Source organism: Aegilops tauschii, chromosome 6, assembly GCF_002575655.3.
Source record: "Aegilops tauschii subsp. strangulata cultivar AL8/78 chromosome 6, Aet v6.0, whole genome shotgun sequence".
In the NCBI taxonomy this organism is placed as follows: Eukaryota; Viridiplantae; Streptophyta; class Magnoliopsida; order Poales; family Poaceae; genus Aegilops; species Aegilops tauschii.
The window spans coordinates 110,325,547-110,342,192 of record NC_053040.3 but is presented as its reverse complement, the minus strand read 5'-3'; the positions used below and the strand labels follow the sequence as shown (position 1 = coordinate 110,342,192).

Genomic DNA, 16,646 nt, shown 5'->3' with positions numbered 1-16,646 from the left:
CGGAGGAGGGAGGGAGGGAGACCTATTCTGTTGAGCTTTGGTCTTCCCGGAAGAAGACTCATGTACAGCATCCATGGCCATTTTCTCTGTGGATTCAGAGCTAGTAGGAAGAAGCAGTGAAGGAAGGGACCTCAGTAGGATAGCATGAGTTGGCGGTCGCTACGATTGAAACCCTGGCCAGCAAACTCAGTAGGAATTGGAATCGAGAAAATCAGTTGAGCACCCAAATGCCAAATGTTCCATGATCAATCCCTCAAAATAGAAATGAGTTACATAATTAAAGCCTCCGAGCCCTTTTGATGCACAAAGGCATGGGCGACAAAGTTCGGCCAGCCTCATCGTGCTGCAGGACCGGCGGCCACCGTTGACGCCCTGCTATAGTCAGGCCCCATCCTGAGCGCTGCACTGCTCTGGGCGACATCGGAGGCGGGCTGGTCGGTGGTGGCGTACATAATAGAACTTGAGCTGGGATCATCGCTGGTGCTAGCGGTGTTGACGATGCCGTTCGTGTCGCCACTGACGCTGGTGTAGATGGTGCCGCGGCTCTCCTCGAGTTCAAGACACTCCAGCAACTGCGCAATCACGCGGGTCATCGTCGGTCGCTTCGCGGGAGTTTGCGCCATGCACTCGAGCGCGAGGTCGGCGACCTTCCACACGCCGATGACATCATAGTCACCTTGCATGCGTGCATCCACCACGCCCTCGATGTCCCCAGATGAAAGGCGCTGCTGCACCCACTTGACAATATGAATGGGTTGCGCCTGCGGGATTTGCACGAATGGAGGCTTCCCCGTGATCACCTCCAGCAACACGACACCAAAGCTGTACACATCGCTCTTTTCAGTGAGCTCTAGGACTGTTGCGTACCTGCAGTGCATATGTACACATATGTGATCGATTTGTGCTTAGTCGTCTCAGTCACATCACTAGAATTATACTGAATTCTCAAGAACTTAATGCAAGGAGACATACTCGGGGGCAAGGTAGCCTGGTGTGCCAACCACCCTGGCTGTGGATACATGGGTATCACCATCCTGATTGAAAGCCTTCATCAAGCCAAAATCAGCAACCTTAGCTTTTAGATTTGCATCCAGTAGGATGTTTGACGTCTTCACATCCCGGTGTATGAAAGGCGGGCTACATGCCTTGTGCAGATACTCGAGCCCTGCATGCACATCATAGCATTGAGTGCATTGACATTGGCTACTCCACATGTGCTAGCATGCAAATTCCCAGAGATCAAAACCAACAAATGATGGGAGAACATAATCCAAGCCAGAAGAATGTATTACCTTGCGCGGACTCCAGTACAATATGGAGCCTCTGTCTCCAGGTTAAACATCCATCATTGTGATCTCTCCCTGCAGAACATGGTGAGTGTTAGCATCGGGGAGCTCGAAAATGGAGATTCCAAATGCTCCTAGAGTTGAAATGACCTCTGAGTTTATGTTGGAGGTCTCCTTCGGACATATACTCATATACAAGGGCCATGTACTCCCCATCCTTGCAATAGCCAATCAGGCTGACTAGATTCCTGTGATGAATCCCTGTTAAGTTTTGTGCCTGAGCCAGAAGAAAACAGATTAATTAGACACCGTCCAAACGAATCTAGGTGACTATTTACATACTCGATCATGCATTACCTCTGTCAAGAACTCTTTTACACCCTGATTGGAAGATTGAGACCGCAGCTTGACTGCAACTTGAGTACCATCCTCCAAGAAGCCATCATATACGAGGCCAAACCCTCCTTCCCCAAGCACTCGCCGGAAGTTGGATGTTACCACCTTCAGTTCCGTGTATGTGAATCGACGATTGCGCGATTGCACGTCACTTTCCTCATTATGTACATTTGCCGGTTCTTCATATGGCAATTAAGAACAAAACAAGTGTTACCCACTGTGGCATCATCACCACTGCTTGCAGTTACAAATGGACACAGGTAGAACAGTAGTTGTGCTAATGCCAAGTGTTTCTTAGGCTCACCTTGTTTTCTTCTTATTACGAAAAAGAGTAGTAGTACCACTAGTACTACTACAACCACGGATGCCACTACAACAACAGCAATGTAGCCGGTGGTTTTAGAGTTTCGGTTCGCTTGCATAGGCTGGCAAGAACTGCTGTTGCTGCAAAGGTTTGGACTGTGGTCATATCTATCAAAAAGAGGAAGCGATTAGCATGGCGTGGGAATAAAATAAATGGCGGCAGAGGCGTATCTGATTGATTCACCTTAGAGTTAGGTTGCCATCTTGAATTCGTATCAGAAGGCCGAACGGAATCGTTCCACTAAGCTTGTTGCCTGTCAAATCTCTGAAGGAACCAAACAGTTTTGACATCGGAAGAAAAGTGTCGTAAGTATCAACAATTGAAAGGACATGTATAATTTCACTTCTTCTTTGGTACAACCCCTAAATACAACAACGACTGAGATCGCTCCGTACCCCTTCATTAAAAAGGGTAGGATTGTCCCAGCACTTAAAAAGCCGCCGCCCGCACGACGGGGCTGTACCCGCGCGACAGGGCTGTATGTCGACTCCCCGTACACGCTGCCGTCCGCGTACGTACGACGACGACCAAAGAAAAAAAAACACGACGCGACCTGTCGAGCGACGTACTCGTGGCGACGTGGCGTCGGCTAGATGAAAAAAAAAGAAAAACAAAAAAACACGACGTGACGTGTGGGACGGGCGGTTGCGTGCCGTCTAGGCGTCGGTCAAGGGCGGTTCCCGAGGCGGCCGCCGGCCCGATGCGCCATTAATGCCGGCGTTACGCCGGGCGTCGGTCACCTACCAGACTGCCTCCCCCACTCCACTCGACGCACCTCGCCCCGCTCACCCCACCCACCGACGCGCTCCACCGCCGACGAGCTCCCTTCCCGGCGGCCCCCATGGCGTCCGGCGGCAGAGGCGGCTCGTGGCCGATGAGCCTGAGCACGCCGGAGACCGACGAGCTCATCCGTCTCGGGATGATGGTGCCGCCGGCTGCCGTCTGCCGCACGTCTTCCGCATCACCGCTGACGGGTACCCGACGAGGGGGCCCGGCGCGTCGCCGGATGAGCTCCGCCGTCACGAGGGCGGCCGGTGGAACATCGTCGGCCGCGCTAGGTTTTGGAAGGGCAAAGACTACTAGGTCGTCGTCGCGCAGGCTCATCGGGAGTCGCGGACCGGCGGCTCGTCGTTTGCCCCGCACGGCTCGTCTTCCGCCCCGCGTCGGCCCCGCCGTCCCCCTCCGGCGGCCGCGCCGTCTCCAAGCTCGTCCCGCCGTCCGGTTCCCGCCTCGCCCGGCCCGCCTTCCCTCCCGTCGTCGAGATCCCGCCGGAGCAGTTTGCACGGCGCGAGGACGGCGACCCCGACGACTGCCCCGGCTACCTCATCGCACTGCGGGCGTCGCAGGCAGAAGCGGCGGCCGCGGTGGCGGCGGCGGAGGCGAGAGAGGCCGCCGAGCTACAGGCCGCACTCGACGCCGCGGCGGCTATGGCGGCGGCAGCAGAGGCAGCCGAGCTGCAGGCCGCACTGGATGCGGCGGCGGCCATCGAAGCGGTGCAGCCGCAGGTGGCTCCGGAGGAGGGCGACGGCGGAGGCGGCTACTGGGACGACGGCGGCAAGAGTAGCGACGACGGCGACGGTGACGTCGGTGCGGGGGAGATCGTCGACCTCGCTGCCTCCTACGACGACGAGTAGATTAGGTTTAGATTAGGTCGTTATGTTTAATTAATTTCGGTTAAGTCCTGTTTAATTAAGTTTTTTATGTTTTAATGTAAAACGAACTGTCGTAATGTTGAATGAACTATCGTTATGTTGGAATGAAAATTATTAAAAAAAGTGAATCATTTTATAAAATAAAATGACCCGAAAGAAATTAAAATTAAATAGTTTACCAGTAAAATTAAATGAATAATAAAAATTATATAAAAGAAAATATGAAGAGAGGAAGAAAGGAAAAGGAAAAAAACGAAATTAGAAGAAGGAATTTGTAATTTTTTTAAAAAATTTAGTATGAAATAATTTTGATTAATAACAGTGTTTTTGGACGTACGACGCCAAAAACCGTAGAAAATGCAAAATGCACAGAAAATTGGCATGCATGAATCTCATGTAGATACAACGCGATACAAAAATTTGGGCATATTTGAACATAACAGAAAAAAGTGTTCCGTACACATCTTTTCACACCGAAACCATCGGATTCCACAGCAAGTGCCTGGGCGGTTTGCCGAAATGCACCCAACTTTTGCCAGCGCGTGTGGGGACCCGCCCGGGTACCGCACGCCAGAGATGAAATATCCGACTACGAACGCACGTTGCGTCACATCCGGGCAGTGTTTTCGGGGTTTTCGGCCCGGAAAATCATAGAAAATCCGTAGAGCGTCGAAACGCGACAAATTTTGGCGTGCGTGCCCTGCATGGTCACTGTGGCCCGTGGAAAAAAAATGAGCGAGTTTGGCGGATGCGACGGAGAGACGTACGACCGAGGGTCCCCTCCACCCATACCGAAACCACCGGCTTCCACAACAAGTGCGTGTGCGGTTTGCCGGAATGCACCCAACTTTTGCCAGCGCGTGTGGGGACCCGCCCGGGTACCGCACGCCAGAGATGAACGAAATCCGACTACGAACGCACGTTCCGTCACGTCCGGGCAGTGTTTTCGGGGTTTACGACCGGGAAAATCATAGAAAATCCGTAGAGCGTCGAAACGCGACAAATTTTGGCGTGAGTGTCCTGCATGGTCACCGTGGCCCGTGAAAAAAAAATGAGCGAGTTTGGCGGACGCGACGGAGAGACGTACGACCGAGGGTCCCCTCCACCCATACCGAAACCACCGGCTTCCACAGCAAGTGCCCGTGCGGTTTGCCGGAATGCACCCAACTTTTGCCAGCACGTGTGGGGACCCGCCCGGGTACCGCACGCCAGAGATGAACGAAATCCGACTACGAACGCACGTTGCGTCATGTCCGGGCAGTGTTTTCGGCCCGAAAAATCATAGAAAATCCGTAGAGCGTCGAAACGCGACAAATTTTGGCGTGCGTGTCCTGCATGGTCACTGTGGCCCGTGGAAAAAAATCAGCGAGTTTGGCAGATGCGACGGAGAGACGTACAACCAAGGGTCCCCTCAACCCATATCGAAACCACCGGCTTCCACAGCAAGTGCCCGTGCGGTTCGCCGGAATGCACCTAACTTTTGCCAGCGCGTGTGGGGACCCCCCGGGTACCGCACGCCATAGATGAACGAAATCCGACTACGAACGCACGTTGCGTCACGTTCGGGCAGTGTTTTCGGGGTTTTTGGCCCGGAAAATCATAGAAAATCCGTAGAGTGTCGGAAAAATATGTAAATTGGCGTGGGTGTTATGGATGGTGATGCCAACGTGTGAAAAAAGTTTCGTGACGTTTGACGGAGTAAAAAAATATTAGAAACATGTTTGTTTTTCGTGTAAAATTTAAAAAAATACAAAATTCTAGTAATAAATAAATACATATTTAATAGTGCGATGTGACTTTACCTAACTGCCCGGGCAGTACAGCCCGGACAGTTGTATTGCCGGGCAGTTATGTAGAGCCATATCACAATATTAAATATGACCATGTATGGGTTAACTGACGCGGCTATTTAAGCTGGTCGGGGCGTCGTTCAACGGCCGAGGTGGGATTAAACTAGCAGTCGCCCACACTGATACTGTAGACATATGCTTATTAAAATCAACGGGCCGTCGCCCACTTAATAATTGCCGCGGACCCGACGCCGCAAATATCTGCACGAGCCGTCGCTAGGTGAGGGAATATTCCCGACAATCACGCACGTCGCCCAATCACGTCGCGCATGCACTTTTGCCTCGTACGTGCCGACGACGCGCCCGATCTGATCCGCGTCGGCCGCCGCCGCCCACACTGTCGGTCCCCGCCCGACAGTGTCGCCCCGCCGTCAACGCCCGTCGTCACCCCGCACTAGTCAACGTCACCACCCGCCGTCAGCGTCCGCCGTCATCCGCACCTGTCGCCGTCAGCCGTTGTGGTTGCCGTCGCCCGCACTAGTCACCGTCGGGTAGGTATTTTTTTTATTATTTTCATCATAATATAACACATTAGCTGCATGCGACGTCACATAGATATTATTATATGCAGTATGGACATCGATGGTGTGATTGCATGTTCCGTAGAAAAGTGGGTTAGTCTTGTTAATAAGTTAACACCAAGTCAACGATTTACATTTTACGAAACGGAGATGGAGGGCATGTTACGAATACCTTCGGTCAAGAGATGCGTGATAATTTGCTTGCACTTATGATTCATGGTTACAATCCTAGTAGTAAAAAAATTCATGGTCCAAGAGGCAGCCGGAAAAAAAGGGTTGATTTCACTGAGGCCTGATGATGTGTTCGCTATATTTGGTTTGAAGAATGAAGGAGTAGATGTTTCTAGTTTTTTGAGTATGGACCAAGGAAAAGCAATAAAAAAATCCATCTAGTTTTGTTAACAAGAAGAATGGTAAAATATTGATTGATGATCTTATTGAGAAGATTGAGAGAAATAAAAACACGGACGATGAATTTGTTCGGATGGCGTTTCTCGTCCTGTTAGGGACTATAATTGCACCAGTGTCTGATGAGTACATTCCGAAGAATTATTATGCACTAGTGCAAGATGTCAGGCAGATAAAAAAGTTCAACTGGAACGCATTCACTTTGCGGTTTTGTTTGTCGGAGATTGGTATGGTCTTGCAGCCCGGCCGTGTTAGGGAATGGCCACGTGGCAACCTAGCACTTCTGCAGGTATGATTTATTTTTTAAATTGAATATTTGTATTATGTATAATAGTGTAACAGATGCTAAATGGTAGTTTTTTGTTTTGCAGTATCTATATTGGGAGAAGGTGCAGCCAAGCACCGGTTCGCGGTATGATCCTTTAGCGCTGTTGAGCCCCTTGATGAGGAATTGGACAGAAGCGGCACCAGAGAAAAGAGACAAGTACGACTTTCAATATGGTCGTGGTGTTGGAATGGTAATACGTTAAATATATATTTTTTCATTTAAAGTCTGCAATTAATTATTAATTAAATACGATTGTATGATTCTTATTTATGTTGTAGATCGATGACACCATTACTGAAGAGTACCGATTAAACAAAATTAGAATGGAACATGCTGAAAATAACAAGAAATCCAGTACGAGAAAGTCTAACATTACTGGAAGGAGAACAGGTGTGAGTACATCTGAGGCTTCAGCTACCCAGAACCCTATTATGGATCGGATTTGACTGAGCTGAAGCACATTCGTAAGGACATGCTTCGTATGCCGGAGCTATGCGCACAGGTACAAGTTTTCTTATTTTGCCGTTCACTTTGTTTTTTGATGTGTCACATAACTAATTACAACTAATTTTTAACCACAGAGGGTCATAGAGAAATTGAACAAAAGCGTTGTATTCTACAAAGCCGGTGATATTGAAAAAGAAGAAGAGAATGAGTATGGTGAAAATAGTGAAACTAGAAACTATGGTGGAAAACCTCGTAAAGAATTTCTATATAATCCTGACATGGACAATTTCAAAACACCAGGAAAAAAGAATGTGCAAGAGGATGATGAAGATGATATTAATGATTCTGAAGAGAAGAGACCTTATTATTGCACACCTGAATATTTTGATAGTTTCAAGGGTGATAAAGAAGATCCTATCGAAGTTCCTGAGGTATCTGATGAGAAATCCATTACATCTTTAGGAACAGATGAAATCGCATCACGTGTATCCGTAGATTCTATTGGAGAAGATGAGGTACAGGAGGAGGTTGTAGGGAAACGGAAGCGGAAGGTATCAAACCTTATAAAGTCTCCTTATGTGCCAGTTATACCGACAAAGCGTGCAAAACGTTCAACAAAAGCAAGTGAGTTTTATCATATTGTTTTCGAGCTGAACTTACTACTTATCATTGACTTATTAACATATTACCATCATGTATTGTAGAACTATTCGAGAAAGAAGTCTTTCAAGATGAATACGATGTGATTAAAGCTAGTGTTAAGTTTGTTCGTGCTTATGAGCGGTCAGCAAAACATAGAAAGAAGGAAATATTCAATGATGGCATGCGCGAAGGTCTCAGTGCAGAGAGGGCTTGTAAGATTCTTGACCATCAATGGCTAACCGGTGATGTAAGTTATTGTTGTGTTTTCTATTAGCATTCAATGCAAATTGGAATTGTTATACATCATTTAAATTATTTTCAGGTTATCAATGCTTATTCATCGTATCTGTTGGGAGTTGTTGATGACGATCGTCATATAATGCCAACCTGGCTGGTCAATTGGTTACTTGAATTTAGACCGGACACCGAGCCAGGAAAAAATGACAACGAAGTTGTGGCGAAGAAGAATGGACCCGTGAATAGATGCACCGATGAGTATTTTAAAAAAGATAAGGTAAGTTCAACTGCCTTAATGTATGCATATATGGGATATAAATAATAAGAGAGTATGTGTTGATTACATCATATTTTCGTTGTGATGCAGATTTATATTCCTCTTAATAAGGGAAATACCCACTGGGTTTCGGTCGTCATGCATCGCCCGAAGGAAGAGTTCCAGGTTCTTGATTCTTTGATGGGATCCGAACTTGACAGTGAAATTAGAGACAAAGTTGAGGAGCTGGTACGGCATAAATTTTCATGAGCATATTGAAACTATCATTTAGTAACTGAACTATGTTAAATTCTTTCCGTGCTATTATATATATGAACAGAGAAAACAACTTGGATATGACATACGTGATGCGAATGCGAGCGGTGCTGTGAATTATCCGGATGTGTCTACCTGGCCTATCAACACGTATACGATGCCATAACAAGAAGACGGGTGAGTAAACACTTTCATATTATTTTAATATCTTACCTGAAATGCGAGCTCATGAAACGTTGTTTGTATGGACCAGCAATTCATGTGGAATATTTGTTCTTCGATGCTTTCAATATTGGAATGGTGAAAAATGGACAAGCCATTTTTCCCAGGTCTGGTTTTATTTCAAATGCTTATATTCAATTGAATTCATTATGTAATACTATTTGGATTGTACTAATATGAAGTTCTAACAGGGGTCAATTGATAAATCGAGGGACTTAATGGTTGCGCAGCTTATTTTTTCGGAGAGAAATACGCTCAACGATGTGAAGGACAAAGTTACCCGGCTTGCAAAGAAGAAATAAATGTGGCAAAATTTATGTACTAGAAAATTTTGTAGGCTCAAATAATGTTTACATTTATTTCGACTTTGATATCTTGTGACGGAGAAGACACTACTATTTTGAATATTTAAGTCGAGAATGACATTTGGATTATTATTTTGTGTTCATGCCATTGTCTTTAAATTTGAATTATTCATATTCATAGTTGTGCCGTCGTCAAATTGTTTGGATATAACAGTCCATGTTTTCCTGTACTGGTAAATGTTAAAAAAATGCCCATGTATTCATTACGCACTGTAGTGCCGTCGTTGTTTACTGTTGTTTTTCTGCACTGCCGCCGTCGCTTGTAACACCGACGTTCTTAGTTTTTCTTTTAAAAAAATAGCCCGACAAGTGCGCCGGCCAGTCTGACGTCAGACTTGACCGACGGCACTGTCAAACAGGGCAGCGTCGAACGACGGGTAGCGTAGCGATTTAATCGGAGGCGTTCGACTGCATATGCGCCGCCGGGTATATAAGCAGGTCGTCGCGCGCTCCGTCGGGCGAGGTGGGACTAAACCTTTCCTATCGCAGCCGCCGTGCCTGCAGCGACGCGCGTGACCGCGTGGGCCGGCCCAATAACACTGCACAGCCCGCGGAGCGACGACGGCCCAAGTACCACGCGGCGCGACGACGGCCCAAGTACTACGCGGGGCAACGGGAAATGTTTAGTCCCACCTCGCCCGACGGAGCGCGCGACGACCGGCCTATATACACGGCGGCACATAGGCAGTCGAACTCCTCTGATTAACTCGCTCTGCTGCCGCCGTCCGACGCTGCCCTATGGGACAGTGCTGCCGTCCGACGCTGCCCTGTGGGACAGTGCCGCCGGCGCACTTGTCGGGCTTTTTTAAAAATAAAAAATAAAAACGACGGGGTTGTAAGCGACGACGACCGTACAGTGCAGAAAATCAACAGTAAATAGCGACGGCACTACAGTGCATAATGAGCACATCAAAATAAACATAGTAAAAATACTTCTTGCTTTACATAGTCTGTCATCAAACAAATACTTATGTCGGTATCGTAGCAAATACTCTGACATCAACAAAGTACAATAAGTCCCATATAACATAATGTAACAATTATAAAAGATCACATAGATAGAAGCAATCCATCAAAAAACTGTCTTCAATCAAAGGGTGAAGCAATCTTCCTTAGCAATCCATCAAAAAACTGTCTTGAATCAAAGGGCGAAGCAATCTTTAATACTCCAGAATTCAAGCAAAGTTCCTACATACCAAAACAGTAAGATATGTGTTAATTCACAATAAACAAATAAATTTGGTTTGAACAATAAGATTTACAATAACATACGAAAATCATACTTAGGATTTTGAGGGCACGTGGACTTATAATGACCCGTAAGACCGCACTGTCCACATTGACGTTTGCTTTTCTCATCAAAAGCTTTAGGTCGCTCATTTTTAGTGACATCAAGACCATCCTTACCGCGGCCTTTAACATTCTGTTTTGGTGCCCTTTTGGTGTTAACTTTTGCGGGATCACGAACAAGACCATGATCTTGATTAGGCTCAAATGCATCGTCGTTCACAAACTTTACCTCCGCACCAGGCTCATCCTCCTCAGTGTAATCATTATCTATTATGTCCCTCAGAGCCGCCTTCAACTTGTCGAATAAAAATGGTTTATGGCATGCTTTATGAGTTGCTTCGGCAGATAAGATAGTCAACTCGCTGTACCTAGCTCTGTCCCCTGCACCTGCCCATCCCCACGCAAACAGATCGCTAGTGCGCTTCACGGGAAGTCCACCCCTTGCAACTTGGCTCAACCTCCGCAGTACTAAACACTTAGGTATCTCACGTAAGCGTAGCTGAATCAGAACGTGAAGAATATGTTTGCAAGGAAGTCCTTTGCGATACATGCTTCTGCAACTGCACTTCACGGTTTCTTTGGAGTTACCTGGGGTGTAGTCCACAGTGAATCTGATATCCCTATTTTCCTTCCATGTCAGTATGAATCTGTGAGTGTCTGCTCCTCTCAGTCTCTCAAGGACCTCAAGCTCCCGTGCCTTCTTCATATCTTCCTGTAAGATATAAAAGTTTGCCGCAGTGAACTCACGGGCAGCTGATTTCTCAATATCTTTACACTCGTCCAATACTGGTACTGGGACTGTCTGTGAGTTTGTGTAATCGTCATGCACCTCGTTCTCACGGAGACGAACTATGCAGTTCTCATAGTGCACAATCATATCAACAATAGTCATACCGGAGTCTAGATGCAAGTGAAGACATGAATTCAGACTCTCACTTCGCTGGTACTTCGCATACCTAGGAAAAACCCACCAGACAGATATGATGCAGCCCAAAGCCTTTTCTTCTTGTACATCCTACGTAACCATGTCTTTGTTTTCTCCGACTGCCATTTGGCGGTAAACGCTACCCATCTCTCCTCAAATACTTTTTTTGAAGTGGCATAATAAAGTAGAGACCTGAACTCCTTTAGAGACTTATGATGAAGGTGTTTCTGCATGTTCTTCTCAATATGCCATGAGCAAAGACGATGCCAAACCTCTGAAAGTACCTTTCTGATGGCCTTAATCATAGCTGCATCTCCATCAGTAATTACTGACCTGGGCCTCTTCTGACAGTGAGCCCTCAAAAACGTCTCAAGCAACCAGACATATGAATCTTCCGTCTCGTCAGACACAAGAGCACAACCGAATACCGTGGTGCAACGGTGGTTGTTCAGACCGACAAAAGGTATAAATGGCATGCCATACCTATTCATTCTGTATGTTCTGTCGAAGATGGTCACATCACCGTAGTCAGCATAGTCTTGACGTGATTGAGAATCACACCAGAATAGGTTTTTCAGCCTTCCTTCATCATCGACGGTGTGCTCAAAGAAGAAATCTGGATCCCTCTCTCTTCTGGTCATCATGATCCCAATGGCAGTGTCTGCATCACCTTGTGCAAGCAACTTCATTTTTTCTCTATAACACATGTTATAAAGCTTCTTCCTGCCAAAACCAGCCTTTGCATATGACCCGTACCTACTGACGAGTTGATCATAAATCATATGTTTCCTGATTCCAGCACCTGCCATAGTTAAGATCTCAGCTTTCTGATATTCTTTTATCTGATTATGAGACCGAAGAAACGTGACTTCATCCGGTCTAGCTAGAACGTGACTGTGATCATCACTGAAACTGCTGACATACCAAACGTCACGCTCTTTATCAAGTTTCAAAGTTATATGCGCATCGCAGAAGCAACGAGTCTCCCCTCTCAGCCTGTGGGTCCTGCCTTCCATTGTACAAAGTTTTGCCTGTCGTTTCCCAGCTCTCGCACACATATACTTTCTCAAGCGCTTAGTTCCCTCAGGACCTTTCGAATATTTCAGTGAGTCCTTTCTTACGCTGAAACCACGCTCGAAAGCATACTGGTTATAGAAATTGTAAGCCTCTCCTAGTGACTTGAACGTCTTCCTCATGACCTTCCAATGCATGTCCAATGATTCTTGCTGATATTCATCAAATCCGATGTCGAAATTAAACAGATCATCACCAACATGCTCATCCTTCCCGCTTGTAGCATCTACATCTCCCTGTAAATTAATGCATTAAACCATTTATGTCTGTCAGTTATTATTTTAATATGTAATGTATGTAAGTTTCAAAACTTACTTTGCTGGAGCTGTCATCATGAGATGCATCAACGTGCGATTTGTCACTTTCATCGTCCACAATATTCCTCACAAAGTCCCCGTCCTCGTCCATCTGCGCACATTGCAAAAAAATACATGTAAGCACTCATATGGTTATTATGTCATTTCTTCTCTGATTTTTTTAAAAACATACCCGGAGTGCACTTTCAGCAAATGAATCATCTATATCCATATCATCATCATCATCGCCATGTCGCTGCATGATGCAAAAAAACATGTAATTGTCCGTGCGGTTTATCATATTTATTGTTCTTATCAACATTGATCACACTTACATTGCCACTATAAGATTCATCCAAACTCATGTAGTTCTCCTCAGTAGGTTCATCCATATTCAGTGACGAGGTTTCGTTGTCCTCGCCGTAATCATCGCCATCATAATCGCCCTCCTCCTCTAACTATACATGTTTAAAAAAAAATTCTAAGATCAATCAAACACCGTGTAACATCATCCCTAAAACAATTATTTCATCAAGCACAACGATGTCTCAAACCAACCTCTTGCACGGCGGCGAGGATTTCAGCCGGATCCATTTTCTCCGATGACGAACGTGATGACGGCGTGATGTTGCTGGCCGGCGGAGGCAGGTGTCAACGGCGTGAGGACGATGGCTGGTCGTAGCAGGCGTAGTGCGCGGAGGGAGGCGGCGACGTAGATCATGGGTGGGCGGCCATCTGGGCGACGGGAATGGAACGCGGCGGCAACGGCGCCGGGGCACGCGCGGCGGCCTGTTTCGGCGGCGACCCGGGCGACGGCGACTTCGTACAGACGGGGGCCGACGTGGAGACGGCGTGGATGCGTTAGGGTTCAGGGTTTCGACGGCGGGCGTCGGCGGCTACCGTGTCTTTTTTTTTTCTCTCCAATAACTGTCGACGCCAACGTGGAGACGTGTGGGCGTACGGCGGCGATGTACGGCGACGGGTGCGGGTACGCGGGCGGGCGTACGTACAGCGACGGGTGCGGCATACGCGGGCGGGCGTACGACGTCGCGCGCGGACGTACGGCGTCGGGTGGGTATTCCTATACCTAATGTGAAATGACCATACTATCCATTATACGTTTTAGGGGGGGGGGGGGTTGTACCGAAGCACTCCCCGTATAATTTTACCTTTTTAGAGTCGTTTTTTGGTTAAAAAGAACCTAAGGGATTATTCTTACATTTTGATATGGAGATAATAGATACCAAAGTTAACATGATTCAGAAGTACTTACAGTAGCACGAGAGAGGGTAGTTGTGAAAGACCATCAGGAATTGATCCAGTCAAGTTATTATGTGACAAATCCCTAACACATATGCCAGCATACGTAATAGTGCGCTGTACTGCCAAAATTCATTTTGAAAATGGATTAAAAAAACAGTACTTACAGGTACTGGATAGCTTTGAGATTGGCAAAGTATGATGATATATCACCACTCAAACCGCCAAATGACATGTTTCTGTAGAAATGCACAGTAGTTCAGACAGCACATTTTATGCTCAACTCTCATTGTGTGACAGATTAACCCCTTACGCCTGCCAGAAAACATATTCAGACTTACACGCTTGTGATTCTCTGAGGTCTGGAGATGGGATAGCTGCAGTTCAGCCCATCCCACACTAGGTTCTTTGGGGCGCATGGGTCACCCACCCAGTTCTTGATCAACTGGTACTTAGCCTTGATTGCAGTGATGGCAGATACTATATTTTCAGTAACACAAGGGGGGAAAACAGCGCAAGTTAGTCAGCCCATGTGCATCTATGTATATTAAGAAAATTCCAGAGTCAGTATTCACCATCCTGAGCGTCGGTCCCAACCCCGGCGGTGGAAATAGGGGTGAAAAGCTCTGCGGCGTTGATGAATGGCGGTAGTATTGTGGAGTTGATCTCCATGATCGGTCGCAGTGTCGTGGCGTTGGCGGCTCCTAGTAGTCCTGGAGACGACGGTGGTGACAAGGTAATCAAAGTCGCCTATGAGCCACGAAGCAGAGGAGTTGGGCCGGTTGAGGCTGATGAGGAACAGACGCCGCTCCTGCTTGCTGTCCACGGTCTCCAGCTCCGCCAAATAGAAGACAGGCAGGAGCCTGCAATGGGTACGTGTATTTTGGTTAGACAAGGAAGTATTGTTGATCTGGTTACAAACTATACTAGCTAGGAGTACTTTCTTTTATGATTTTTTCGGTCTCCAATGCAAAGATTTTGAGTAAAAATTGATGTCACATTGGTTTCCACTTTTAGTTTCAGAAATATTTCAGTGACAGCCTTAATCACCGATATTCGGTGAATTTCAGGAATTTTGGTTTTCATTTCGGCCAAAAGCTGAGACATTCACTTGAATTGAACCAAATATTAGAATTTTTAAAAAATATTTGAATTCTTGTGTACTATTGAAAAAATTGTTGAAATATTTTGACCGAAAGGTAAATATTTTAATGTGTACAGAAATTCAGTGGATTTCATCAAAAACCCATTGAAAGTGAAACCATATGTGCTGTTAAAAAAGTATGAAAGAATTTCATAAAATTTATGATTTTTTCGTCAAAAAGGCTGTAAAGTTTTGCATAATCAATCGAGTACTGTACGTACCCAGGCATGGGATAGACGTGGTTGGGCTCGGCGTCCCAGGGGAACCACATGACGTTCCTGGTGGTGTTGCTTGGCCGAACGGCAGTCTGCATCACCACCGAGGGCACGTCGTAGAGCGGCTTGCGATCCTCAACCTCCATGGCCACCCTGGACGACGTCAAGATGGTAGTCCACTGGTCCTCCGGGTTGGTGTACGGGGTCCACGCACGGTCGTACGTGTCGTTCGGGTACCTGATCAGATCGGCGGCGCCGAAGTTGTGCCGGCCGAGGAGCACCAGCCCCTGCGTCGCGTTCGCCTGCGGGTACAGCGTGTCCTTGAGCGGCCTCAGCTCCAGCGACGAGATGAAGGGCGTCCCGGACCGCGTGTTCACCAGGCAGACCTGCAGGGAGTCGTCCGGGACGACGGCGATGACCTCCGCGACGTGCACCGCGTCGGGCCTCGAGATGTTCACCGTCTTCCAGAAGTTGACGCCGAGGTAGAGGTCGAAGATGGGGGGCTTGTTGAGACCGTCGTAGTCGCCGCACATGAAGGTGGCCCGGACCAGGTACTTGGACGTCCCCGCCACGAAGGACGGGAGGGTGTAGCAGCCGCGCCGCCCCGGTGGCCCGGGGAAGCTGCGGAGGCTGAGCACCTGCCGGTGGCTTCTCCAGTGGGACTGGTCGATGTACTCGGCCGAGACGTTGTAGTTGGAGCCGGCGTCCGAGGTGTAGGCCAGCTCGGTGGCATCGTCCACGTAGCTGCTCTGCTCCGAGAGGCCGCAGTCGATGCTGATGAAACCTGAGAGCATGGACATGATGCTTGAGCCTTTGCCTGCCTGCATGCGAGTTGAATTAGCATAACGTACGAGATGTTGGAGCTCAATACCAGTGCTGTCGGGCGCGCTCTGGCAACGAACACGAGGGACGCCTCCGGCCACGCAGAGCAGGAGCAGCAACCACGGGGCCGCCATTGCTCTCGGCGATGATCGCTCCAGTTCACCGCGACAACGTGCAGGTGCAGAGAGCCAGAGATGCTACAACCTGTGCAGCCGGCGCTTAGAGGGGCTAGCTAACTTGGACAAAAGGTACATGTTCGGCGACATATAAGTAGAGCCTTCACCCAGAGTCATGCAATGCAGCCAAAGGCGCTTGGGATGAGCGGTTAGCCATCTCAAGATCAAAGAGTCATGCAACCAAGATACTTGCA

The 16,646-nt window shown here is 47.6% G+C and overlaps 1 protein-coding gene across 1 annotated transcript; it reads right to left on the bottom strand.

Moving 5' to 3' along the window:
- Positions 1–335: 335 nt before the first annotated feature.
- On the bottom strand, positions 336–16,523 carry LOC109787501 (probable LRR receptor-like serine/threonine-protein kinase At1g51820). The gene is made up of 12 exons (XM_073500663.1): positions 15,358–16,523; positions 14,671–14,845; positions 14,437–14,575; positions 14,263–14,334; positions 14,109–14,180; positions 2,230–2,310; positions 1,975–2,153; positions 1,644–1,867; positions 1,437–1,563; positions 1,293–1,361; positions 973–1,165; positions 336–867 (listed from the first exon to the last, which is right to left on the bottom strand). The coding sequence occupies exons 1-12, from the start codon at positions 16,408–16,410 to the stop codon at positions 336–338; spliced, it is 2,916 nt and encodes a 971-aa protein (XP_073356764.1). The 5' UTR covers positions 16,411–16,523.
- Between the last annotated feature and the right edge of the window lie 123 nt (positions 16,524–16,646).